Below are 24404 nucleotides of genomic sequence, written 5' to 3'. Positions count from 1 at the left end.
AGGTAAGTCAATTGAGAAAACAAATTCTCAACCGCCATAACCACCATGAAGACTGAAGCAGCTGTTGCTGAAGGCTGCAAACGCCCAGTCCCGCTGAGACTCGGACCCACGACCTTCCAGTCCGCCGACCCAAAACACCGGCGTAAATCTTTTGTTCTTAAAGACCGTGGTAAACTGCAGGAAGCTTCTGCGAGATCTGAGTCAGTCAGCCGAAGGTTGACACCTGAAGAACGCTCCACTGCCGAAACGTTTTCTTTCTCCTCTTATCAGCATGGGATAAACCTATTACTTGTTCCTATATAAAATTGATATTTCAGGCGAAATACCGACAGGGAAATCGAAACGCAAGCTGGGCGCCTCTCCAAAAGCTTCGACTGATTTGCCCTTCCAGGCGGCGGCGCTGCGGAGACGGCGGCAGGAGCTTTGAGGATGTCGACGACCTTCAGAAAACCAAACGTCAGGAGGAACAACTGTGCGGGCGCATGGTCTCCGCGGAGACAGTCGCACCTACACCTGCCCCGTCCGATGGAGGCTCCGATCGCAATCTCCAGCGTGTTTACGAGAAGCCCTGTTCCCGGCGATGATTTTTATCTTCGCTCCGCAATCGTTACAAATGGACTTTTCTGTTTGTCGGGCTGCTTGTTTTTGTTATGGCTGTGTGCGTTTCGCGTACTCCTCTTCTCGCACGCCACATTTTGTTTTTTTTAAAAAAAGTCTCATCGCCCGCGCGTCGTCGTGCCAAACCCCACTGATTTTTCTGAGCCGCCGGAGCTCAGCTCAGACCGCCTCCGCCTGCTCTGTTCCGGTGCCTTGCAGACGTCGGTTTTCCAGCCTTAACGCCTTCTAACCCCTTTTTTTTTAATTATCGCTTTAAGAAAACACTGTATTCCTTGTAAAAATCAGAACATTTGTGTGGGGTTGTACTAAACGTTCCCACAGATATTACGCCCCTGCCACACAGATGAAGTGGGGACGTGGCCGCAGAGGACACGTTGTTATAAACCAAATGGCGTCCTTTTAAACCTAAAAGCACCCCGTTATCAAATTGTTAAATCCGTTTTCGCCCTACCGTCAGATAAAAGCGCTGAACACTCAAAACAGAATGAGAATCGATGGAAAGACCCTACCACCACACGAATGTCTCGAACCCAGCGTGCCTGTGCTTAACCTCTCACACGGGTAACTAATTGAAGAGCGGCCGCTTCGCGACTGGTATGCTGAAGACGTTTGAAACCGTGCCCACAGAGTATTTGTGAAACTCGGCATTTCGTGCAGAAACCGGTCACCCAGAACTCCGGACGAGCAGATCCATTACAAGCCTTCAATCTGGACCCGAGAGCCCGGGGAAACACGAACCACAATGCAGCAAGGTGCAGGAGCGAGACTGGGAGCCCTCACCCCACTTCTGTGTGAAACTCCCAAGTTGCTGCAACTCAAAAAAAAAAGGGAGAAAGCATCGCCTGTACTTGGATCAAAGCTCAAGCGCACTTCCAAGTTCCCTGACCAACTCACTCCAACCAACAGGTCATGTAAACCACACCAGTGCCAAGAAGAAATGAGAAGAAAAACTTTATTCAAGACCTTTAATAAATACTATACAGATCCAATGTAGAAAAATGGTTTAATACACTGATTCTGTCTTTTTTAAAAAAAAAGTTCATGTCATCACAATTTTTTATAGAATTCCTTTTAAAATAGACAGCCCCACCCTCCCCACCCATCTCCCACCCTTCACCCCCTCCCCAAAGAGACAGGCAAAAAAAACAAAAGAATTATTTCTCTATTTGAACTGTAATACTCAAGTCATTCTGCAGTTTGGTCCGTTAACTCAGACAAACGCACACACATAAGTGACCCAACTCAACAGAGGTAGGTGATAAAACAGACACTGCAGATAAAGGAAAAAAAACCTCTCACAGAAAGGAGAGGGGGGGGGAGGGGTTTGGGAAAGAAGCATCATGGGGGGAATTTCCATCCTTAGATGGAAAGCCCCCAACTGCACATAAAAGACAGAAAAACAGGGGGAAAGCACTGGGACAGAAGACAGTGGTTAATGACAACCAGAAGAGAACACCTCCCATCTGCCCCACCTTGTAAACGTTAATGCCTTTGCACCCCACCCCGAGTCACCAAACAGAACCCGAATGAAAACGGGAGTCGAGCGGTCAGCACGTTTTCAACGGGCCAGCCTCGCGACTCCCCCTCCCCCATGACACCCCATTTCCTCCATGAGCATCTCGGGGGTCTGAGAAAGCCTTCGCCTCCACCGACCCCTCTCCCCTCAGAAAGCACGGCTCCCCCCTCCTTCCCCCTGCATCCAGCGGGAGGAGTGAGGAACGGGAGGCCGTCGTTCCAACTTGAAGTGCGGGAGACGATTTTCTGCCAGCTCTCCCAAGGGAAAAATAAAATAAATGGGCAAACCCCCCCCCTCAAACCTTGCAATAACGCCTGCCCCCACCCACACAATCAACAGCTCAACGGAGCCACCCTGCGCCTGCAGAGCTACAACAGGGAGGCCGGAAGAGACCTCAAGTCGGGCATCGCGCCGATGAAAGTCTCCTTCCTCTACAAGTACCCTGACCTGCAGCAGCCAGCCGGGAGGCGCAGCCGCAGGGAGACGCCGCTAGCTGACAACAGGGAGAGGGACAGTGGGAGGCCTCAGGAACAGGAGCCAGAAGCAGGCTCAAGGACAGCACAGCTAAACAGAGCCCACAAAGTGACAGGCGGGTGGCAGCACAGTCAGTTTAATGATCGGGTCCGGGCCGGAGCGTGCGGATGGAGCAGGGGGGAGAGGAGAACGGGACTGCCGGCAGCAGGGGGGAGGAGCGGGTGGACAGCCTAGATGAGGTCGGCCACGTTCATGGGCATCTCCTCGACGGTGGTGTTGTAGAAGGTCTCGATGTCGCGGAGGGTGCGCTTGTCGTCCTCGGTCACCATGTTGATGGCCACGCCTTTCCTGCCAAAGCGCCCACCTCTGCCAATCCTGTGAGGGGGGAAACACCGGCACGGTTACCGGCTACAGGCAGCCACACGGCACAACTGTGCCCAGAAAAATCCTGCTCACCAATTCACGAGTCTCACCCCACTTGCTCTGGGGCAGGGGGCACTATATGTCCCACAAGTCAAAAACCTCTTTACTTGGAACAAAAATCAACGTGCTCACCAGCCCTCAGGGACTAGAGCAGCCTTAATGGAACCAACTGCAATGGACTTTAAACCACCAGCACTCAGCTCCCTAAGACCAGGTTTTGCAGCTCCCCCACTCCTTAAATGTTTCTCGAGACACAGGGACATCTTTTCACCCCAAGTCAGTTCGGGGTTTTATCACTCATGGAGCACAGCACCCGCAGGGTCACGCGGGGCTCTGTGTCCGCTACAGAGGATCACTAGCTCGAAACTCTACCCGGGTGTCCCACCAAAAAACCTGCAAGCCTCTACGTCCAGACAGCCAGGGTGAAAACAACAGCTAGCGCCAACAGCTAGCTGCACAGTGGAGAGAACCCACGCTCACCTGTGGATGTAGTTCTCGCGGTTCGTGGGCAGGTCGTAGTTGATCACCAACGACACCTGCTGCACATCGATGCCCCGAGCCTGCGGAAAGAGGAAAAACCGAACAAATTGAAGAGCCGCGCTCAGCCTCTCCACTTCATCCACCCTTTTAATCGTGCAGCCTGGCGTAGATGCCCAAACGAGGCACCAAGGCAGTGCACCTGCACTATTAAAGCAGTGGTTTGGGGAAACATCACAGGAATATTTAGCCAAAAGCTTCTGAGCACAGCAGAACATCCATATGAGTAATGCACAACTTCAAATTTCATCCTCTCTCAAAGCCTGCACTGCGAGACGTAATGGGTTTTGTCAGCTGCTATATAGTAGCATTTCAGGATGGTGATTTCCCAAGTGCTGTGGAGAGCAGCCAGATCATCTGCCAAAGACCTACGTTCCTCCTGTACCACTGAGCTGGCCACAGAGGAGAGGGATGTTCTTTGGCATATCAGTCAATACTATTATGGGAGAACTGATTTGAAGCCAGAGGAGCAGAGTGTCCAACAGAGGGCACCCAAAAGCAACATTGTCACAGTCTGGAAAGGTCAGCTACACATGTATACTGACAAACTGCACACCCCTGCTTACCAGAACTACACTAATCCAAGTCTCACTTGCAGACAACAGTTCAAGACTGTTTGAAAGTCACTGTCTAATCCCAGAAACTCCATATGGGAATTGGAGAAGTTGGAGAAACTGTTGTTAGGGAACTCACCAGCAGGTCAGTAGTGATGAGAACTCGACTGGAGCCGGACCGGAACTCGCGCATGATGAGATCTCTCTCCTTCTGATCCATGTCTCCGTGCTGGAACACAAAATTAGATCAGGCCTCTAGCACCAACTAATCAAGTATGAAATCAAACAGCGCAGACTATTGTCAGAAAGCACATTCTACTGCTCAACATCACTGACTGCTACACCAACAGTGACAGACATGATCACAAAGTCACTACACTCCGACGTCAACTACTGGTGATCTGGGGACCCTCCCCCATCTGCCTATGGACAACCACACAGCTATGGAAACAGCTCACCTAGCTCCAACATCTACCACAAAGCTTTACCATCTGGAAATCTCGGACTCGGGGAAAGAGGTTTAGAAAGGCAGGATCGTACCAGAGCAGAGACCGTGAAGTCCCGGGCGTGCATCTTCTCGGTCAGCCAGTCCACCTTGCGGCGCGTGTTGATGAAGATGACCGCCTGTGTGATGGTCAGGGTCTCGTACAGGTCACACAGAGTGTCCAGCTTCCATTCCTGAAACAAGGCCCCAGGCTCTTAGATCCTACGCTACAAATCCCAGCGGAGCAGTGCATTTAGTCACAGCATACGACATACGGAGTCTCCATCTCACTGCCAACAAAGCTAAGGCAGTAGGGGAAGCCATGTTCAGTCTCCCTAACCTCTGATCATGGTCCCAGACCCCTTCAGGCCCACTCACACCCTCCCAACATAACGCCGGGGGACCCGAGGGGAACGGAAAGAGATTCTGGGATCAGCTGACACACATGAGGGATCAGCATTCACAGCTCTGCCCTACCCAACAAGAGCATCTAATAAGGTCTCCTCAGAGACCTTACTAAAAGCAGGCCAATGCCCCCTGTCCGTAGAACAGGATTAACTTTCACAACGTCCTTTATGCAGCCGAGTACAGATGAATTACCAGCTGCAAAACATTTACTTAAGAAGGCTACCCTTTCTTAAAAGAATTCAGACAGTCCAAACAGGAAAGTTCAGATCCTTAGCCAGATTGAAAATGGAGCTTAATCACAAAAGAGACTTCCATTCTCAAAACCAATGTTCAATTACCTCCTTCTCCACATTGATGTAGAACTGCCGGATACCCTCCAGGGTCAACTCCTCCTTCTTGACCAGGATCCGAATGGGGTCGCGCATGAACTTCTTGGTGACCTCCAGGACGTCGGCGGGCATGGTAGCCGACAGCAGCACCACCTGCGAGCATGAGACCAAAGGTCAAGTCACCCCACAGACACTTCAGGCAGCTCCCAAAGGCAATGGCTTTTCCCCCACCCTTAAGACGTAGGATCTTTACCACACACCACCTGCCATGCAAGTGGCTCTCCAATTTGTGTCGCCTGTGCCCACAGCATGAACCAGGCCGCTCTCACCACGCGGAGAGAGCTGGGATGAATGTGGGTCTTTCCTCTGCCCCTGCCAGATATAAGACTCGGTACCACTGTGAAGGCACTTCCTTGCCCAGTGACAGGGGTGGGACAGACGTGCAGCAAAGCACATGGTCACCTCCAGGCTGCGTGCTGTGCTAGCAGAACCGCCAATCTTACATTGCATGTGCATATGCAGATACATCGGTGCATCTATCCCAATAAGTAAATCAACTTTGTCTAAAGGTACCAGTAAAACAAAGTCTTGACTGCCACAGGATGTGTAAGCCTGCCTTTATTTGCTAGTATTAAGGCAGAAGGTCACAGAGCACGATCCGGAGGAGCACGCGGCTTTACCTGAGTGTTGGAGCTCAGCTTCTGGAAGATCTCGTAGATCTGATCTTTGAACCCTCGGCTCAACATCTCGTCCGCTTCGTCCAGCACGAACATCTTGATGTACCTGGCGGCTGAAACAGCAGGGGGGGGGGGGGGGGTTGCACGTCAGAGCAGCATGTCAAAGAAAGAACTGCCCTGCTTGTGTGAAGCAGTTAGAACCAATCACTGCAGCACAAAGCTGGCAATAAACTCCCCAATACAAGGGTCTCACTGATGCAGGTGTTTGGTTTCACAGGAGTGCAGGAAATCCATGGGGGGGGGCAGGGGGAGCTGCGGTCAGTCTAAAAAGCTATGATCACAGCCCCAGAGCCCTCCAGCCCTGATCACACCTTCACCCGACAGAACGCCAGCGAGGGGACAGGAGCTGAAGCAGGCTCTGAGATCAGTTGACACGCATGGGGATCATCATTCACAGCTCCACACAATCACACCTCCCCCCCCCGGGAACAGCACTAAGAGCCCACCGCACCCAGCTGGGCAAACCACAGGCACGGTTCAGCGGGCAGAAAAAAGAAACGGACCAGCAGGTTCCCGTCGGTCTGTTTGAGAGGGGCAGAAGCGACACTTACACAGGTATTTCCGGTTCAGCATGTCAAAGACACGCCCGGGGGTGCCCACCACAATGTGGGGGGCCTCGGCCTGCAGCTTCTGCACCTCGCTGCGCACATTGGTCCCTCCAATACAGGCGTGGCACCCAGCACCCATGTAGTCCCCAAGGGCCAGGATCACCTTCTGAATCTGAAAAGGAGAGGAACCAAAGGGAGATCAGCCAACACACTCTCGCCCTCCAGCCCATGTGCAGTTCCCCGTGGGCAGAATCCACTGGAAAGGACAGCCAGGAGACGAAAAGCAGCAGCAGCAACTTGAGACCGTTACGGTCACGGAGAAAAGTCCTGCCTCTCCACAGCATGAGCCAAAGTCACTACCTGGCCTTTTGTGTTTATTTAATTCCGCACTGATCTTCAAATGGGGATACAGAAACGATCCAAACCCCAACACCCCCTGGGCACAAACCGCTCACTGAAACATTACGAACAGAAGCTGGCAGGATCTTGAAGCCACCTTCAGCATTTCACTGAGCCCAGGGAATGCTGACCACAATGAGACGCTTCGACAAAGCAACTGTGCCCACAGCATGAACCAGCCCATTCTCACTGCCCGGAGAGAGCTGGGATGAATGTGGGCATTTTTCCTCTGCCCCTGCCAGATATAAGACTCGGTGCCACTCTCACAGGCACCGCCTTGCCCAGTGACAGGGGCGGGACAGACATGCAGCAAAGCCCTCTTCAAGAAGTACATTCCCCAAACTGGACAAACGCCAGGAAGTTGGGCTTCAGCGTGCAGCACTGCAAGGGAAAGTGCACAAGACCTCTCCACTGCCAAATCCTTACCCCACCCCCAGAACACCACGCGACACACCGGGCACTGATGGTTCCCCAGTCCGTACCCATGTTTCGATTCTCATCGGCCAAGGACTCAACCCTCTTTCCACCTCTTCAAGCGGATAGCAGTACAAGCCTCCTGGATGGGACGCCAGCCTACCTTAATCGACACCCGTAATGTAGATGAGATCTGTGCGACATCACTGCTGTTCACCCCAATCTAATCTCAGATCTAGAGCAAATGACCCAGTGCCGTGCAGAAACGATAACATCCTGAAGGGGTGGGGATCTCAAATCAGAAGCGCCCGTTCAGTTTTGGGAAGGCCCCCCTCAGTGAGATAGTCCACACACCTCTAGCCAGGGCCACCCCACACACACCCAGACCACTTTTCCTTAGAAATCCAGAAAGCCTCCCTACCCCCGCCCAAGATTCCCAGTGCGCGTGACCATCAAGAGCTCACCTGCTGTGCCAGCTCTCGGGTAGGTGCCAGCACCAGGGCTTGGGTCCCCTTCAGCTCCACGTCGATCTGCTGCAGGATGGAGATGGCGAACGTAGCCGTCTTCCCTGTGCCCGACTGGGCCTGGGCAATTACATCGTAACCTAGGGGGAGGAAAGGGAGTCCATCAGTGTCCTGAGAATATTTCACCTGTCCCCCATATCAGGAATGTACCCCTATAACAACTCCGAGAGCTTTAAAGGGGAACTGAGCTATTTTTATATTGCAGGCTTAGAAAGAGTCAGCATTGACAAGTATATCCAAACCATTGTGAAAGTAAAATGTAACTTCCAACTTGCATCAGGTAATAGATGAAATTTCCAGGCATGCGCAGCACCATGTTCTGTGCTTCAGAAGGGGGGAAAAACCTCCAGCGAGATGAAGCAGGGCTTAAACCTAGTGATTTGGGTCCTTACAGCCAATTTCCATCTGGAATTTTCCCCCCTTAAATATTGTTATATCCCTGCAGCAGAACATAGCATTAGGCTGGTTCTGACCTTAAATTGAAGCTAACCCCCTTGGCTCTGAGTATGAAACAGTCAATTTTCTTATACATCTCTTAATGTGTCCAATAAGCAGACAAAGATATGGAAAAAAACAGCAGGCAAAAAAGTTTTTGGTCCCCAGGGGTCAAATCTTTCCCTTTTTAGGCCTGTCAGGTGGCAAATGCTTACAGGCCTTGTCCTAGGTGTCTAGTAGGTAGGATAAAAATTCAGGACAAATTGATCAATTTAAAAAAAACTCTACATCCTTTTGTGAAGACTGGACTTGAACATTTTTCAACCCCCCCCCCCCCCCCCAAATTTATAAAAGCTATTGGAAAACCAAGAAAAATGTAAAAAGCTATTGCAAGTGCTATGAAAAGCCTCTAGCAACTGCTAGGGGCTTTTCTGCTGTTAGGCATTGAAAAAAAAAGTTTAGAGTGGCCTTCAAATGTGAAACAACGACCACAAATAAACTGATTGATTACCCCTTTCTGAGTCAATGATTGACAGCTGAAATGCAGGGAAAAGGCAGCCAAAAGCTCCCAGAGGAAGTCCCATCCCCTAAGGGCTCTGAATGGCTGAAAATACAATGAATGACAGCGTTTTTCACCAACCAGAACACTTTTTCAGACTGTCGGCTTCAAAATTAGATTCCAATAGCCAATAACTTTCAGTCATCTCCAGATCTGGAAATGTCAGTCTAGCCTTTTATGGATATACAACTCACTTCCAAATAAGGTTTTCAGTAAAGGTTTTGTTCAACAATGAAATGACACGCACGTCCTAAGTCAGATTGAGAGCTGGCACCACACCTTATGCTCATTAAGGGGTTAAACTAATTTTTTGCAATGTCAATTAATTTTTGTTACCGAGGTTTAATTAGTCCAAGACAGTGGAACTGCAGTTCCCCTTTAATTTAAAACGCCATGGACAACGAAAGGAGACGCGCTGAGAAACAGGACAAAGACCGAGGCAGCCTGTGGTGCCCACTGATGTGCCCAGATAGGGCAGCAGGAGCAGCTGGCAACACTTACCCTTGATACAAGGGAGGATGGCCCGCTGCTGGATGGCAGAGGGCTTCTCAAAACCATAGGCGTAGATTCCCCGGAGCAGAGTCTCGCGCAGGTTCATCTCATCGAAGCTGTCCACGATCTCGTTCCAGTTACTCTGCAGCAAGAGAAGTGGGGGGAGACGTCAGCGTACCCTTAACCAGCCCTGTGTGCCTCCATCCTGAAAGAGCGCTGCCTGCGCGACACTCAGCCCACTGGAGACCCGTATTAGCGCTAAGGTGATAATTTCTCATTTTTCCCTTCCCAGGAGATTTGATTTTGCTCTTACTGCACTCAACGCCCAGGTATGCCTCACTAGAAGGAGCCCTGTATCAGGAGTTTTATACCTTTTCTACTTCTCAAAGCCACACTCCCAGGGGCGACGCTGTGCCCGCAGCATGAACCAGCCTGTGCTCACTGTGCAGAGAGGGCTGGGATGAACACGGGCAGCTTTGCTTTGCCCCCACCAGATATAAGACTCAGCACCACCCTCACAGGTGCCGCCTTGCCCAGTGACAGGGGCAAGTCCCAAGCGCTAACAGAGGACAGGAACTCCAGATCTCGATGCGTCTCAAAGAGACTTCGGCGTGCGTCCTAAGCACATGCTGAAGACGGCGACTTGGTGTTCTGCTAAGGGACCTAGCTATATAATCAGATCTGGTCTTTAAAGTGACAGAACTAGTTACCTTCTCATTTCCCTGAACTATCAAGAGGTTTCAAAACCCAAGGAATGCTTTCCATGATCAATACTTCCTTCCTCTTCAATCCCAGTTAATCGTCACACAAACCTTTGCTACAGATTTAAATATACGCAAACCATGCATGGACCCAGTCGGTACAGTGTAGCCTACTACTGCTGACTCAGGTATTCCCGTAAGGGAGCCACGTTCAACCCCGTGAAAGGGCTGAATGTGCTTTTCTCCACCTTCCTCAGATTCACAGCACAGATCCCCCCCTTTGTGATCCACATCCATGTGTACAGCGACTCACTCACCTCAATGACTCCATCTGGCTCCATACCCTCGGGGCCATTGTCTCTGGGTCTGAAAAGACAAGTTTTCACCGTCAGTCTTTCGCCTTCAACCGTACTCCTCCAGAGAGCCCTGTGCTACTTCTCAGCCCGAGTGCTCGTCGGCAAAGAACCGCACCAACGAGCGTGACCAGTGTTTCCAATTGACAGCTTAAGCAGACACATGCCTTATTTTCCAAGCATGCAGCGAGGTCTGGCAGCCATTTTCGTTCATTCTGCAAATACAGCCATTTAGCCTATAGGCTGCATCAACTAACGAACATTCACGTTTTATCAAGATTAGATGGGGGTAACGTGAAGGATTACCAGAAACAAAATCACGATTTCCTTTGTCAATATTTTTCTTGCCGCTTCAGTGGACTAAAAGGTACATATGCAAAAAAAAAACCCGTTCAATGCTAAAGCAAATAGGCGGTGGAACGCTTTTTCCCCTCACAAACCGCGAAGCGAGCGGTCTCCCCGTTTTAAAAAGGGGGGCAGCAGACCACTCGGGCGTTACAAGACACAAGAGAGCCAGGAGCGTTAAAATGGTGGTGTCACAAAAGAAAAAAAGAGGAAAGGGGTGAGTTTTACAAGATGGCTACGAAATCTCGGCTGGAGATGGAGGGGAGGGGGGGGGGGGGAGTCCGAGTGAGGGGGCGGCCATTTTTTTATTTCTGCCCGGAGTCAAGATGGCCGGCCTCTTCTCTGCCATTCATCGTGTAAAGCCGACAGGGGATCCCGTACACCCGAGGCCCTACAGGCCTCTGTAAGGCCTAGGAAACAGACGCCGATTGTACATCGTATCGAGTCAAGTCACAACTATTAAAAAAATCGCCCTCGATTAAAGAAGCGATCTGAAAATACTGAGCGCCTGCGCCGCTGTAACCCATTTCCAAGTCTTACTGCATCAGTAAAGGCTCGCAGGCCGCAGAAGAGGCGCACCGCCACTAGGCCTCGCTTTAAAGCCCACGCCGCAATGCCTGCCTACCGACCTCCATTAACACTTTTTTTTAAATAAAAAGAGGAAGGCGGCAGTAACTTCTCCCGGGCCCAAATCCTGACATTCGCCTATCTTTTTCTCCGGTTTTCGGGAAAACGAGGAGTTTCTGACGCGCTTTTCGGCCCAGGCCCCGGCTCCTTTTGTCTCGCCGGAAACCATGTGCTCGCCTGGTCTGACCGGCAAAGCACGCTTTCTCAATGTCGATATAATGGGGCTGGCAGCCCGATACGGCCTCCGCGTTCCTCAACACAATCGCCTCTCGTTTTTGAGCAAACCACCCCTTTGTTCAATTATTCGATTAATAAAATTAGATGTGAACTACAAAGATTATTAAAATCATTTTCTAGTCCCGGTGAAGATCACATAACCTTCCACACCCAAAAAGAACCATGATCTTACACTAAAACAAGTTTTTTGTTTAATCGGACAATTAATCGGTTTTATATCTTAGCCGATTGCAACACCGCATCATGTGAGATGCGTGTACCGAATGACTCACCTACAGACCCACACGATCAATCACAAGACTCGAGAGGCCCGGAGGCCAGCGATACTAGGCTAGTCCTTCCCTAAAACGCATTTATGGAAGCAAAATACCTTCGGACTTTGAAATTATGTTTCGATCTTGATTTTTTTTCTTAAAAAGAATATCCCCTACGAAAACTACAGGTCTTAACATGAGAGAAGAATTAATACATTTAAACTATAACCACATACAAAACCAAGGCATTTCTCCGTAAAGTTGATTAAATATAGCATATAGTTCATTTCTTATAAAGAAAGTTAAAAAAGGCGAGCCCCTGTTCGGAAGACTCTCTTACCTATCTTCATAGTCCGCCGACATTATCACAAAGAGCGAGCCCGCCGCGAAAATGTTTTATATAGTTCAACGTCTGTACGAACGTAGCCTCCTGATTGCAGCAAAGTGCCGTCTATCAGCACCAGGACGATCTATTGTGACATTTAATAGGCGGCTTGGAGCGTCACTCCTCTAATCGTACCCGCCCTCTTATTACCTTAAAAGGACAAATGGGCGGTGAATAGCTGTGAACACGCCCACTCTCACGCTACGCCAAGACGGAAGTCAGCCATTAAGGCGGAATTCATTGGTTGGAGCGGACGACGGAACACAATCCATTTTGGCTCAGCAACACCCAGCAGCGTCTCTGACGGAAAGACTAGCTCCAATGCCTCAGAGGAATGTACTGACTTCGTCGCCCACATTGAAAAGACTGTCAGTTCTTTTAGAGCCTAGCTCTCACGTTTTCACTGTCACATTGTAAGATTACGTTGTCAGTGTTGAGTACAAAACTGACGAGAACACAATCATGAGTTTAGTCATCGTTTTTTTTTGTGTGTGAGGGGACAGCCCACGGACTGACGAACTAAAGCTAGCGTTTCGCTTTGTGACATATAACATAGATCTCTGTTCCAAAATAAAGTAGAAGTTATAAAACCTCTGTACCCTCTCAAATTCCAGGCCAGAAAATGTACTTATCAAGTATTACATTTCCTAGCCTGCTCCGGTTATAACCCGTGTTAAAACCCCACCATTCTCGAGAGATCTGCTGCAGAAAAGCCTTTTTAGATAGTTAGGGGCCAGAGTGGTTGTGTGCTGTTGTTGTTTCATTAGGTGCATATATGTAACTGCATTAAAAGCACAATGTCAGATCTTTTGATAACCCTTCCCCCATTGTGAGATACATTGATTTACCTATACAGTACAATCTGAGGTCAAACTCAAGACGTCTCCTTCTTGGAGGAAGGAGTGTTTTTACCAAGGGACTGGGCTGATGTTCTCATCCAATGCTATTGAACAGCTCCACCTACTTAATCAGATGAGTCTTTTACTGAAATAATTTAGGTCAGGTGCCTTGCTTAAAGCTGGAATAAGCACTAGGAATGGGCTCTACAGCCCCAGCTTCCCAGTTCTGAGTCCCGAGGGCTGAGACTCTGACCATACTGCAGGAGAGAGGGATAACCGCAGCTCATAGGGGGAAGGCTGAGCTGCCCTGATGCCTCTCTCTGAAATGCTGGAAGTTTATTTAGTTACTGCAGACGACAACTTAAAGAGACCAACAGCAGAACTAGGGGCTGGCTGGGGACAGAAGTAAAAGCCAACGACGATGTTCAAAATGGCGATAGGAAAACACCACTTCACCCAGGCAGTTGTTGGTCTTCGGATAAAGTTGTGGAAACTGTAACTCACGCCTTTGCTCAGAAAAAAATAACTGGACTGCACACTGGAAAAAAGGTTGAGATCTTCTTGTACATGTACACCCATAAGACCTGTAAAGCTTCAGTTCAAAATCAGAGTTGTAGGGAGTGAGAAAAGAGGCCAAAGGAAGCCGTTAATCAATGAACAGATTCAGATCAGATGGCCAGGAGAGGGGAGGTCGCAATTCTGCTTGTATTCTTACGACAGCAACAGTATGATCAAGAAACAGCTCATCAGTGCTGCCATTTTAGAACATACTAAAGGCACAACTGCACACTGTACTGTAAACAGAAAACTGCAATCCTGCTACCTGTCAGTAATTAAGAACAGGACCCCCTTTGCATTACAAATGATATAAAAAAGGAGAAAATAACATTGATAGGTTTAGGAATTGGAATGAATTTTTCAAAAATATCGCACATGCACAAATAAATTCACGACTGAATAAGAATCACATAGTGAGAAACCTGCGTTGGAATGAAATCAGTCCTCCGTCGTATTTATCCAAAATTCCAAATTCGTGGTTAATGTCTCTTTCTTCACACTCCGGCAGAAAACCCATTGCAAGCCCAACCCAACCTTTTCTTCCTTCGGTCATCAGCTCAAATCCAACTTTTTATTTATCACTCCATCCCACAGTTTTATATATAAAACGTCGTGTTTTTTTGCGAGATACGTCTCCTGCCCTTTCAAACATTTCTTGCCATTATTTAAATAAAATGCCAAAAAACAAGGGCCGGGGATGAACTTGAAACAAAATTCAAAACCGACAGCTGACGAGGGCAAGCAGACTCCATCGCTGGTCTTCAAAAGTTTCAGGAAAGTTGAAACGAAAAAAAAAAAGACATCCCTGGCTCGGCTCTCCTCCCCCCCCTCCCTCCCTCCCCCCAGGACAAATAACTGCCCAGGAACATAAAAAATAAAACTACACATATATAGTATAACCGATATCTGTTCAAGGTTTGGGCACCTTTGTGTGGTATCCACACACGTATGGAGTCCAGTTTCTCAGGGTCCAATGAATTCATGCCAGCACCCTCCCCCCAGAAAAAAACCCAATGATAATGGCCTAACAACTTTTAGTGTACCGCTGACGTCTATCGGCCTTAGATCAAAACCAAAGGAGGTGGGGGCATGCAGTAAAATAAACCGTAGCTGATGGAAATTTGCCCCAGCCACCCAGCCCCCACGCTCCTCCTCCTCCTCTCTAATGCTCTCTCTCCGGCTCACAGAGAGAGCTTACAGTGACACAGTTCCTTGTACATCTGTCTCCTCAACTTGGGCATGTCTTGCTGGGTGAAAACGAAGGGCTGCTCCAGGGCCAGACACTTGCAATACTGAAACAGAAGAAAGACAGGGGAGAATTACCAATTAATCAATTAATTGATGGATGTCAAATCCTTCTGCATTTACTTTCTCTATCACATTGTCATACCATATATAGCACTACAGCCGTTTCTACAATTCAAGGACGAATATCTTCTACATATTATGTTTCATGTCAGTACGTGTGAATAAAAGAAAAAGCCAAACATGGATTCCTGCCCACTTTTCTAATAGTATTAGAAAAATAAGCTCCTCTCTCACTATAACAAAATTATACCAGGCAGTTTTGATTTAAAATTAATCGAAATACAGGCACACAAAAAAAAGCAGCAACTAGTGTAGTGAGCTACTGCTTTTAACACAAAATATTCCCCTAACCTCTGGTGAGACAGGGAAAGCAGGTGTCGGAGCCAGCTTGAAAATATTTAAAAAGCACTGAGTGTGTGCATCACCTGGGCTTCATGACTTCAACCCCCCCATCCCCCAAAAAACACACACGAAGAATGAGGATCTGCAGGACGTCCTATTCCAACAGGCCTTCTGTTAGAGCTGGCTCCAAGCTGCCTTACAGGTGAGGCCCACAGGCACCCAGCAGTCCCAGCACTCTCAGCCACACCAGCTGCCAGGGGGACCCCTTGCTAATTCAAGCCCATCTTATTATAGAGGTGCACAATTGTGTGAATTCTAACCACAGCTAAGTAAGAGCATCTGCCACACTTGAACTGGAAAAAACATCACCAAGAGCTGGTAGGACCCCCGGCTTCCCAGTTATGACCCCACCAAAGCTTAATGGTTCAGGGAGCAGGGCAGGAATCCATGTTGCAGCGGACTAGAGACACGCGTCAGTATAATTTTTAACGCCCTAAACTTCATGGATCAGCTGCTCCTAGTCGGATTCTCTCACCTGGAGGACAAAGGCTCCACAGTCGCTGTCGTTGTTCTGTCGGGCCACGTTCTGAAACACAGGAGAGGACAACTGGCTTGGGAATAGGCTCAGATGCTGCTGCCACAGCAACGAACCGCCCTAGTAGTAGCCACTAGAACATTTGAATTTGTAACATATTTACCCGGTCAATGAAACATGTTCAAGTATTCCCTCCACAGTTCAACTGGCTGCCCTCATACGCTCGTACCACCCCCACACCTTCTGAAGAATCGAATATCCTTAAGGTGGAACAATGTATGCACAGAGATCAACGGTCCATCTCAACCTTTATCGCACTCGCCTGTCATCATCTCCACTAAACTAAACCTGCATCCTGTACACGCGCCTACCTACTGTTCCTATAGAAAGTCTACATCCTTTCAATAGCAACTGTATATCGCACTTTGAGAAGATTTTATTAATCCTCCACCTAGACTCCTATTATAATGACCCCACTACAGGTTACCAACACTTATTTTTATTCTGATAAGGGCAGAAACAAGCTATTTCAAGTCGGCAATTTGTAATATTTTAACTTCTTTCTATCAGTCAATTGTTTATCCAGTTATCATATTAAGTTAATACAAGTTTAGTCTCCCAGGATAAATGCAAGGCAAAAAACAGGCCCATCTGCTTTGTTTGCTGCTACTTGCGTATTATCATGTTGTCTGCCTTTCAAAGTGGCCGAGAAGTTCACAGTGTCAGGCAGGGCAGACCACCACACTGGGCAAGGGAGGGCCCTTACCATTTTGAAAAAACCTCTCCATCCTGTGAGGAAGTCAGTCTGGTCTTTCTTGACAGCCTCTGCCTGCAGGTACTTCGCGATGTGCTGAAATAGAAACGCAGGGAGTGAGAGACTGCATTGGAGGAATGGACAACCAGCCCGAGAACTGGGCAGGAGGAGACTGGGAGCAGGAGACGGCTGTGCGCATTCAGAACGGCGCATTAAAGGTACGGAAATAAGAGAGGGAGAGGCAGGAGTGTGTACGGACCTTGGGACAGCGGCGGTTGAGGGTGCGCTGTGAGTCAAAGTAGGTGATGGAGCGCTGGGGCACGTCCACACAAACCAAGGACCAGTGCACCTCCAGGTGGATGGGGATCAGCAACAGCTGTTTCTTGAAGATGTCAACCTGGATGGCGGACAATCAGGGCACTTACATGATGTGAAGTCAAAAACCACACACTAAAAATGGGTTAGAAAGGGACAGATATGTCTGACCAGCCCCTTTCATCATGGGGAAAAAAACACCATCTACCCAAACAAAACAAAAAAATTCACTTACGTTTTTTGTCCATCGCTTGACCCCCTCATAACCCTTTGTCCTTAACTTGTCGTAAAAGAAACTGTTAAAAAAGTGAACCTGCAGAGTAGAGATAAAGGACAGATGGACTGGTTTATGCGCACAATTTAAATGAGTATAGAAATGTTTACAAACAGTAGGAGTTCACTGAATAAGCATTTTAAATTAGAAATGGCTCTGAGCATGCAATCAAGCTTTGCAATAGCAAAATGTATCCTAGCTGCTCTTCTTCCCAGAGCTGCGTGTCCTGCCTTTTCAGGCAGTCAGCTAACAATGGAGCCCAAGATCAGACCAGCAACATCCAATGGGCATACAGGTGCCTTATATAAGCAGCTTTAGATGGAGTTATTTTCAACATCTTTTAAAGGTTAATGGAAGTGTAAACTCAGCTTCAGAAGGGCACCAGTGTTCCCTCACCTTGTCAGGCACTGCATCCATAACCAGATCTCCATACATGTTCATCACCTGAGAACAAGAGAGAAAGTCACAGGTTCCAATTCCACAGCTGGAGACTTCAGCCTTGCACCTAACTTATCAGTTAGTTTATATAAACTTACTTTAAAACAAAGCTGCTGTTTTACTTCACCACCACCACTACCTGTTCAGAAGAATACAACTCACAGAAAATAAAAATTGGCCAAATTGCTTGATCTGTTCCCCTACAACATGAAAGTATTTTTTTCCCCCAACTGCTTCTGGGCAGGCCCACCTGGTCATTAAGCCAGTTCTGCCCATACAGGGTGCTGAGGTCATCCATGGTCAGCACGTGGCGTTTGTAGTTCACCCGGAACCCTCTGACCATGGCGTTGCCTGACAATCGCTGGTAGGACTGAATTAAGTGCTGCACCACTGCTTTCCTACAGAGACAGAGGAGGAAGGAATCCATTCAGCCATCATAAGAAAGTGAAATGAAAAGAAACCACTGATCAACTGAAAGCCACTAATAGCACAATCCCAGGTGTCCTTGGGTTTGATCAGGGGATGCCTTTTGTCCAAGGAACTATAATATCAAGCTGCAATGTTTTCAAATGTCTGGGCAACACAGTTCTTGAGAAGGGGTCCCATTCTTTCAGCTCCATCTCTAAATTTTAATTAAGAAATCTCTCACTACTTTAAAAGTGCAGATATCCCAACAGGTTTCAAACAACTGACCAAGCACCACCATGGTAGGGCTGAGATTAGTTAACCAGGGTTTACTTGGTGTTGTGGCACACAATGAGTCCTGCAACTTGCCAGGCCCCTGCAGATTTGCAACAATGTCAGCAAGAGACGCACTACTCCTACCACTTATAGCGTGTGTGAAACAAAGTGCTACGCGTCTCCTTCTCTCCCAAGCAGGTGCAGGAGTCATGGCGGGACAGCCAACTCTTAAGGCAAGTGCAGGTTCCAAACAGGGTGACTAAATGACAACACATACTTGCCGATTCCAATTTGAAGTCAAATCATCTGCATCTTTTTAAGCCTCGAAAAATACCCCTAGCAACCAGCAGATCTCCAGTATTTGAAGACTGAAGCTTCCCAGTACTGCTCAAAAATGTTAACTGTTTAGTGCCTGGGTGACCAGTCCTTGTCCAGGAAGGCTGCTGTGTCTGAGTGTTTTCTGGGTCTCTTTACAGCAGCAGCACCTGATAACTGGGAAAAGTTCAACCGGTTCTGATAAGCCAGCGAGAATAAATATCCGCCAGCACACCGCCCGGGAAAGGACATTCCTTCACCTCCTGCGGCCAGACTGGCCTGCAACTCAAAGAGGAACTGGAAATGGAAACCAGAGGGACCTACCTGTGCGGCGTGGAGAAGTTCTCATTGAAGATGACCTGCAGCTTCTCCACCACTTCGTCCGTGTGGATGGGGATCAGGCTGCCGTACTGCCGCAGGAACTCGTCCAAGATCCCTGGTAATACAATACTGCTGTGTCAAGTGACCTGCATCCCGTTCCTTGATGTTTAGTTTTGGGCTTTTAAAAGTGAGGATTTTAAGGCAGATATTTCCTAACACACAGCTCAGCAGCTGAGAAGAAAAACAGCGAGTTCCTAATGAATCACTAAAGACCCCCCAGCACGCAGCTGTCGAAGACACATGTATGTAGCATGCGCAACAGAGGGATGGGAGGGGCTCCTACCTTGGACACAAGTCATGTGCTCGTCGGTAATGGCGCTCTGCAGGTTGATGGGACCTTTGTCTCTGCCCGATGCAGAGGCGTCAGCCTGGGCCTCCTTGCCCGGCGGCCCCCCCATGCTGACCACCTGACTAATCTTGATCTCCCCTGGCTCCAGAGAAGACGGCTGACCGACGGGATGGTCGGGGAAGCCATTCACCCCAAAGGGCAAGGTTTCTGCAACACAGAGAGGGGCAGGCACACCGTATCAGAACTGTTATAGCATGCATCACAGCTGTAGTTGTTGTAGCAGGGCATGGCAGCTCTTACAGAATTAAATCATAAAGCAACAGATGGTTAGTAAACTGGTATAGGTAATTGCATGTAAACCTAAACCAAATGATCAGGCTCTGGAGAGCTCCCAAGTGACTCAACCAGTAAAGGCAATCGCTCAGAATTCTTACGATCTTCGCATCCAAATGTGACCAGGGTTTCCCCAAGCAATACCTAACTCTCATGAAGACATGATGGAGAGCAACAGATAATCTGATGCTTTTATGCAAAGTGACTCAGATTTGCTCATAATACCACGTTCAGCAATACAACAGTTGTGCCCCCTCACCCAACTCAGGTTTTGAATTCACAGCCTTCAAGTTCCACGTCCAGATCCTGAAGGGTTGAGTTGACTAAGCCAGCACTATCTCAGCCCAGGAAACAGAAACTCCAGTGGCCAGAAACTGAAGGAAGCCACATCAGAGAGGGACACTTCTCTCCTGCAGCTGGCGAACTTGTAGCAACTCTAAAATGAGCGGCTGCAGGGATGGGGGAAGCTGGCAGAAGCCACATCTTGCACTGGTACCTTTGCCGTGAGCCGAGCCGAGACGTAAAGACAGCTGCCAAATCCAGCCTTCGTGGGTACGCATTAACAGGAAACTGGTGAGGTCATTTTAGAGAGCGCTTTATTTGCAGATAATCAAACAAACTTACTGGAGAGGATTCTGACAAATGGTATCCCATAAAGCGACCCGTCAGATCTGCAGTTCATGAGCTTAAAGGTGGTTTTTAATACTAGCAAGTGTTGCAGGACGAAAGTCCATGAGGATGCATTCCACACACACAAACACTACATTGTGGAGCACACCAGCTCCACACATGCCCAGAATAGTGCTAAGAAGTAAGTTGTGGCCATATTCCAATATTTTCCTTGTTTCACCACACCGCAACAAGAAATATCACCCACAGTTTGCCACAGCATCTGAATTCAACAAGCGGAGAATATAAAACAGCTTAGACAACCTCCAGGCTGCGATTTAAGAAGGTTTTGACTTCATTTTTTACACTGCTGCGGTCAGTCCTGATGCCACTTGGCGATACCTAATGACATGGGGACAGAAGCTAAAGCAGCGCTCGAAGATAGGGGTCCCCCAGAGTGTTTCTAAATCAGCTGACAACAGAACAGTGCCCCCGCAACAAGAGGAAAGGCGACAACAGACATGAAGGGAAGCAGATCCAAACAATGTTTTTTTTTTTAAATTTCAGATGAAAACCAGAAGACCCACCCTCCGTGGCCCACGTCCAACACAGACCCCCAGTCCTCCCAGCATCTGCGTTTAACCAGACTGACTTCTAAACATTTAACTTCGATGCTTTGGAGCCACACGCCTCCCAGGGAGGATCAAGAATAATGCCCAGCATGCCCCCCACCACCCTCTCCCTCCACCTCCGCTCACCTGACTCCGTGCTCCACTCCCCAGCCAGCTTGGGCTCCACGAAGGAGGGGGGGTAAAGTCCGAGCTCGTTGCCCAGGCCAGGCAGGGCTGGGGCGGCCCCATTCAGGAGTGCCTCTGCCCGCTGGGGGCTGCCAGGCCGTTGGCGCTCCTGCTGTTGCGCCTGGGAAGCCAGGTGGCGCCACCTCCGCGGCCTGCGGTGCCAGAGCAGGCCGCTCCGCTGGGCCCTGCGGCGCCAGGCCCTCCAGTGCTTGGTCAGGGGGGCGCGGCAGTAGCCCCACCGTCTCCTCCTCCTCAGCCGGCGCGCCCGCAGCCCGTTGAGCCGCGGCTGGGCAGGGCTCCCGGGACCATCTTCGGGGGCCACACCCCACTCGGAGATAGACGGTCCCCCCCAGTTGCCGCCTTCTTCTTCTTCTTCCTCCTCCTCCTCCTCCTCCTCTTCTTCTTCTTCTTCCTCTTCTTCCTCCTCCTCCTGGTCCATGCACAGGTCCCCCTCCTCCCTGCTGCTGCTGCTGCTGCTGCTGCTGCTGCTGCTGCTTCCTCCTCCTCCTCCTCCTCCTCCTCCCCAGAAAGCCACCCTGTCACCCCGCCTGCCCAGCTGGCCACGTCCCGGGCTGCTGGCGCCAGAGGAGGCCATGGAAGCCACGTCTCGGAGCTGCTCTGCGCCCTGCCCCGGCGCCAGCTCGCTCTGCCAGCGGTTCTGCGCCAAAGTCACGCCACTGTCTCTCATCGTCCACGGGCACACCACTGCCTGCGCCAGCTCGCCTCCTGCAGGCAGGGGACAGGGACAGAGGGCACAGTCAGTATGGAAGGATTTCACATTATAACCGAGAGGAGACCACTGACAGTCTGCACACTCTTTAGATTTTTGGAAGCGGTGGATCCCAGGGTCTCTTCAAGGATCCCAGGGAACCTGCTTCAACACGTGTCCCAGAGACCTAATCAATGCTGGCCTTTTTTCACCCCCCATCGTTTTCTTCCGTCAGACTTCAACAAACATCTCGCTTTTAAACCGCGTAACTAGCTTCTCGGTCGCGCTGCTGAAACCACTCGGAGCAAATGCGGATTCAGGCGGGGGGGAAAAAAAAACTTTTACTAACGGTTTTCCAATAAAATACAAAAAAGCCAGGAACACAGCCCAGCTCTAGATTTGTTCAATCGAATTTGATAAATACTTATTCTATGTAAAATAACCATCGGCTAGAATAACAGAGATATTTTCCCCATACCGCAGGAAGACAGGTTCACTCTAATTTAAAAAAAAGGAATGAACCCGATAGCCTTTGGACTTAAAAGCCGGTTTGCCTTTTTAATTGAGCCCATACTTACTCACGTACGTGCTAGCGATTACGGGCTCTGAACGCCTCGAGGTCTACACCGGTCCGTTCAAACTAAACAACTCAAATTTCGACATCGGTGTACAAAGACAGAGATTATACCTTCTGCGTTATTTTTGTACATATATACCAAAACAGGAAAGGATTTATAATTAGTCACGCATAGTCCGCTGGAATCCATGTTTCGGTGAGTGTAATTTCTATACATATATCGGTATGCCCACCCCTCTCGATCTGAAAGCCACGGGGCCCAGAGACACAATATAAACCATAATATCAACCTTCGCCACCCCCCTTCTCTCCCTCGGCATGCCGCCGGAGGTGAGGGACGACCGAATTACTCACCGCTAGTCTGGAGACCTTCCGTTTATTACTGCCTCGACCCTCTGCTCTGCCACGGGTGGAGGAAAAAAAATAAAATCAAGTAATTATAACATACAACACACGGCTGCTTTAATTCCGCCTCATTCAATGAGCCTCGGCGCTGTTTTATTGCGAAGACAAACCACTTCCGCCGCCTTTCGCTTACGTCACTGACACGCTTATACTGAAAACACGTCGCCTTGGAAGTTTAATGGAAGGTTCTTGCTGCATAAACACTTGATATTTTTTACATTAATGAATGCATATATATACAGTGTATGTCCAGTAATACATATGTACTTGCAACATGCAGGGTCACCACGTTATCAAGGGGAAAGAGACCATTTCTGCTCCTTTAACTTTACAAGTAGGGGTGTTTTCAAATATTCAAAAGAATATCTGTTACATGGTTAAAGGAACATTATATGTGCAGTCTTAAAGCAGAATACGAATGCAAGCTAAGAGGGAGTGGAGGAAATAAATGTGAAAGCTACTCAATATCCGTAAATACTTGACACTTTTCATCTTCTCAGAAAAGACATTTGGGTGTAATTGAATACATTGTATTACGTAGCCTTAACCAAAAGAGAGCGCCAAAGACTCGAGGTAGGGAAAATAGGTCATATAAAGGAATCCTACAGATTCGTGATCAAGGCAGTAGAATAATTCTTGTCAACAGCCGACATAATTAGCTGTTTAATGTATCTAGGAAATATAAGGAAATAACTTAACCAAAGCAGACTGAGGGGAAATAACATAGCTTAGGTATTTCAATGTGGTACAGCTGGGAGCTATGGACTTCAGAGCCCTGTGCAATATCCATGTGATTCCCTGCAGATCAAGCTTTAGACTTAATTTAACAACTTCTTTCATATTGCAAATAAAGCATTTTCCATTTGCAGTATATGCTCAGATGGGTGTTTTGCATGTTGAAGTTCTAATATTCGTTTCTCACAAAGCTTTAGGATTGATTACATGAGCCTCTCCCCCACACACCCCTCACCTGATCGCCGAAGGAATCTGGGGACATAAAAAACCCACAGACCTCCCATCTGACAAGTGAACGGGCAGCCTGTCTGGCAGATCAGGCCGAAGTGTGAATGGTTTTGTTTTTTTCTATGCATTCTCTCGAGTTTCCTTGTGTTAAGTAACAATCCAGTTTGGCAAGCCAGGCTGGGGAATGAGGGTGGGGCAGTATGAGAGTCTGGCAGTTATACAAGAGCTGCTGTAAGGTTTCAGCACAGACACAGGCACACCAAGACGCACACATGCATCCAGATGGCCCCTCCCACCCACATCTTGCTAAACACAATGGCCTGGCTCTAGTGCGGGCCCCTTCAATGCGATCCACAATTGCAGAGCACTTGCAGATCCTGCATCCTACATATTCTTGAGAGTGAGAGAACTGAGGGCTCCCGTCAGGCTGTTTTGTAATGGGAAGCCTGACTTGTGAACAAATGGTAAATGTTGAAAAGGTAAAGCTTGCGCTAGATATGGCATCACCGACCCCAGGCTTCCAGCTCTCTTTCAGAATTGGGTGAGCATCAGGAGCAAAATAAATTCAACCAGGAAAGGAGACACTTCAAAACATGGCATTCTGTTTTAAAACTGCCCTCCCCCACCAC

General features: G+C 48.8%; 2 protein-coding genes and 2 non-coding genes across 4 annotated transcripts; all 4 read right to left on the bottom strand.

Moving 5' to 3' along the window:
• Positions 1 to 1569: 1569 nt before the first annotated feature.
• On the bottom strand, positions 1570 to 12392 carry eif4a1a (eukaryotic translation initiation factor 4A1A). Its single transcript, XM_088911101.1, has 11 exons — positions 12309 to 12392; positions 10470 to 10518; positions 9461 to 9593; positions 7906 to 8045; positions 6632 to 6800; positions 6024 to 6133; positions 5353 to 5496; positions 4663 to 4800; positions 4262 to 4351; positions 3512 to 3591; positions 1570 to 2983 (listed from the first exon to the last, which is right to left on the bottom strand). The coding sequence occupies exons 1-11, from the start codon at positions 12329 to 12331 to the stop codon at positions 2839 to 2841; spliced, it is 1221 nt and encodes a 406-aa protein (XP_088767227.1). The 5' UTR covers positions 12332 to 12392; the 3' UTR covers positions 1570 to 2838.
• On the bottom strand, positions 4928 to 5071 carry LOC148838487 (small nucleolar RNA SNORD10). Its single transcript, XR_016090904.1, has one exon. It is a non-coding gene; the product is annotated as a small nucleolar RNA SNORD10 (small nucleolar RNA).
• Positions 6334 to 6476, bottom strand: LOC148838486 (small nucleolar RNA SNORD10). The gene has a single exon (XR_016090903.1). It is a non-coding gene; the product is annotated as a small nucleolar RNA SNORD10 (small nucleolar RNA).
• Positions 12393 to 13740: 1348 nt separating the features above from the next.
• senp3b (SUMO specific peptidase 3b) lies at positions 13741 to 22886 on the bottom strand. The gene is made up of 11 exons (XM_088910774.1): positions 22762 to 22886; positions 21083 to 21847; positions 19377 to 19589; positions 19037 to 19148; positions 17967 to 18114; positions 17675 to 17722; positions 17240 to 17317; positions 16949 to 17086; positions 16702 to 16785; positions 15936 to 15986; positions 13741 to 15042 (listed from the first exon to the last, which is right to left on the bottom strand). Exons 2-11 carry the CDS (start codon positions 21807 to 21809, stop codon positions 14932 to 14934), a joined length of 1710 nt encoding a protein of 569 aa, XP_088766900.1. The 5' UTR covers positions 21810 to 21847; positions 22762 to 22886; the 3' UTR covers positions 13741 to 14931.
• Positions 22887 to 24404: the final 1518 nt, after the last annotated feature.

Source organism: Atractosteus spatula, chromosome 3 (assembly GCF_055471065.1).
Source record: "Atractosteus spatula isolate fAtrSpa1 chromosome 3, fAtrSpa1.hap1, whole genome shotgun sequence".
NCBI lineage: Eukaryota > Metazoa > Chordata > Actinopteri > Semionotiformes > Lepisosteidae > Atractosteus > Atractosteus spatula.
Note: the sequence above shows the minus strand (reverse complement) of the source record. Positions and strands in the feature narration are given on the sequence as shown.

Excerpts from the sequence above, each read along its gene's own strand:
- eif4a1a (XM_088911101.1), bottom strand. The coding sequence starts at position 12,331 with ATGTCGGCGGACTATGAAGATAG. Across the intron at positions 9,594-10,469 it reads AGCCAGATGGAGTCATTGAG|AGTAACTGGAACGAGATCGT; the intron begins GTGAGTGAGTCG and ends CTCTTGCTGCAG. Across the intron at positions 6,134-6,631 it reads GCTGAACCGGAAATACCTGT|CCGCCAGGTACATCAAGATG; the intron begins GTAAGTGTCGCT and ends CTGCTGTTTCAG.
- senp3b (XM_088910774.1), bottom strand. The coding sequence starts at position 21,809 with ATGAGAGACAGTGGCGTGACTTTGGCGCAGAACCGCTGGCAGAGCGAG. Across the intron at positions 19,590-21,082 it reads GGAGTGGAGCACGGAGTCAG|AAACCTTGCCCTTTGGGGTG; the intron begins GTGAGCGGAGGT and ends TCTGTGTTGCAG. Across the intron at positions 17,723-17,966 it reads AGAACTGGCTTAATGACCAG|GTGATGAACATGTATGGAGA; the intron begins GTGGGCCTGCCC and ends TCTTGTTCTCAG.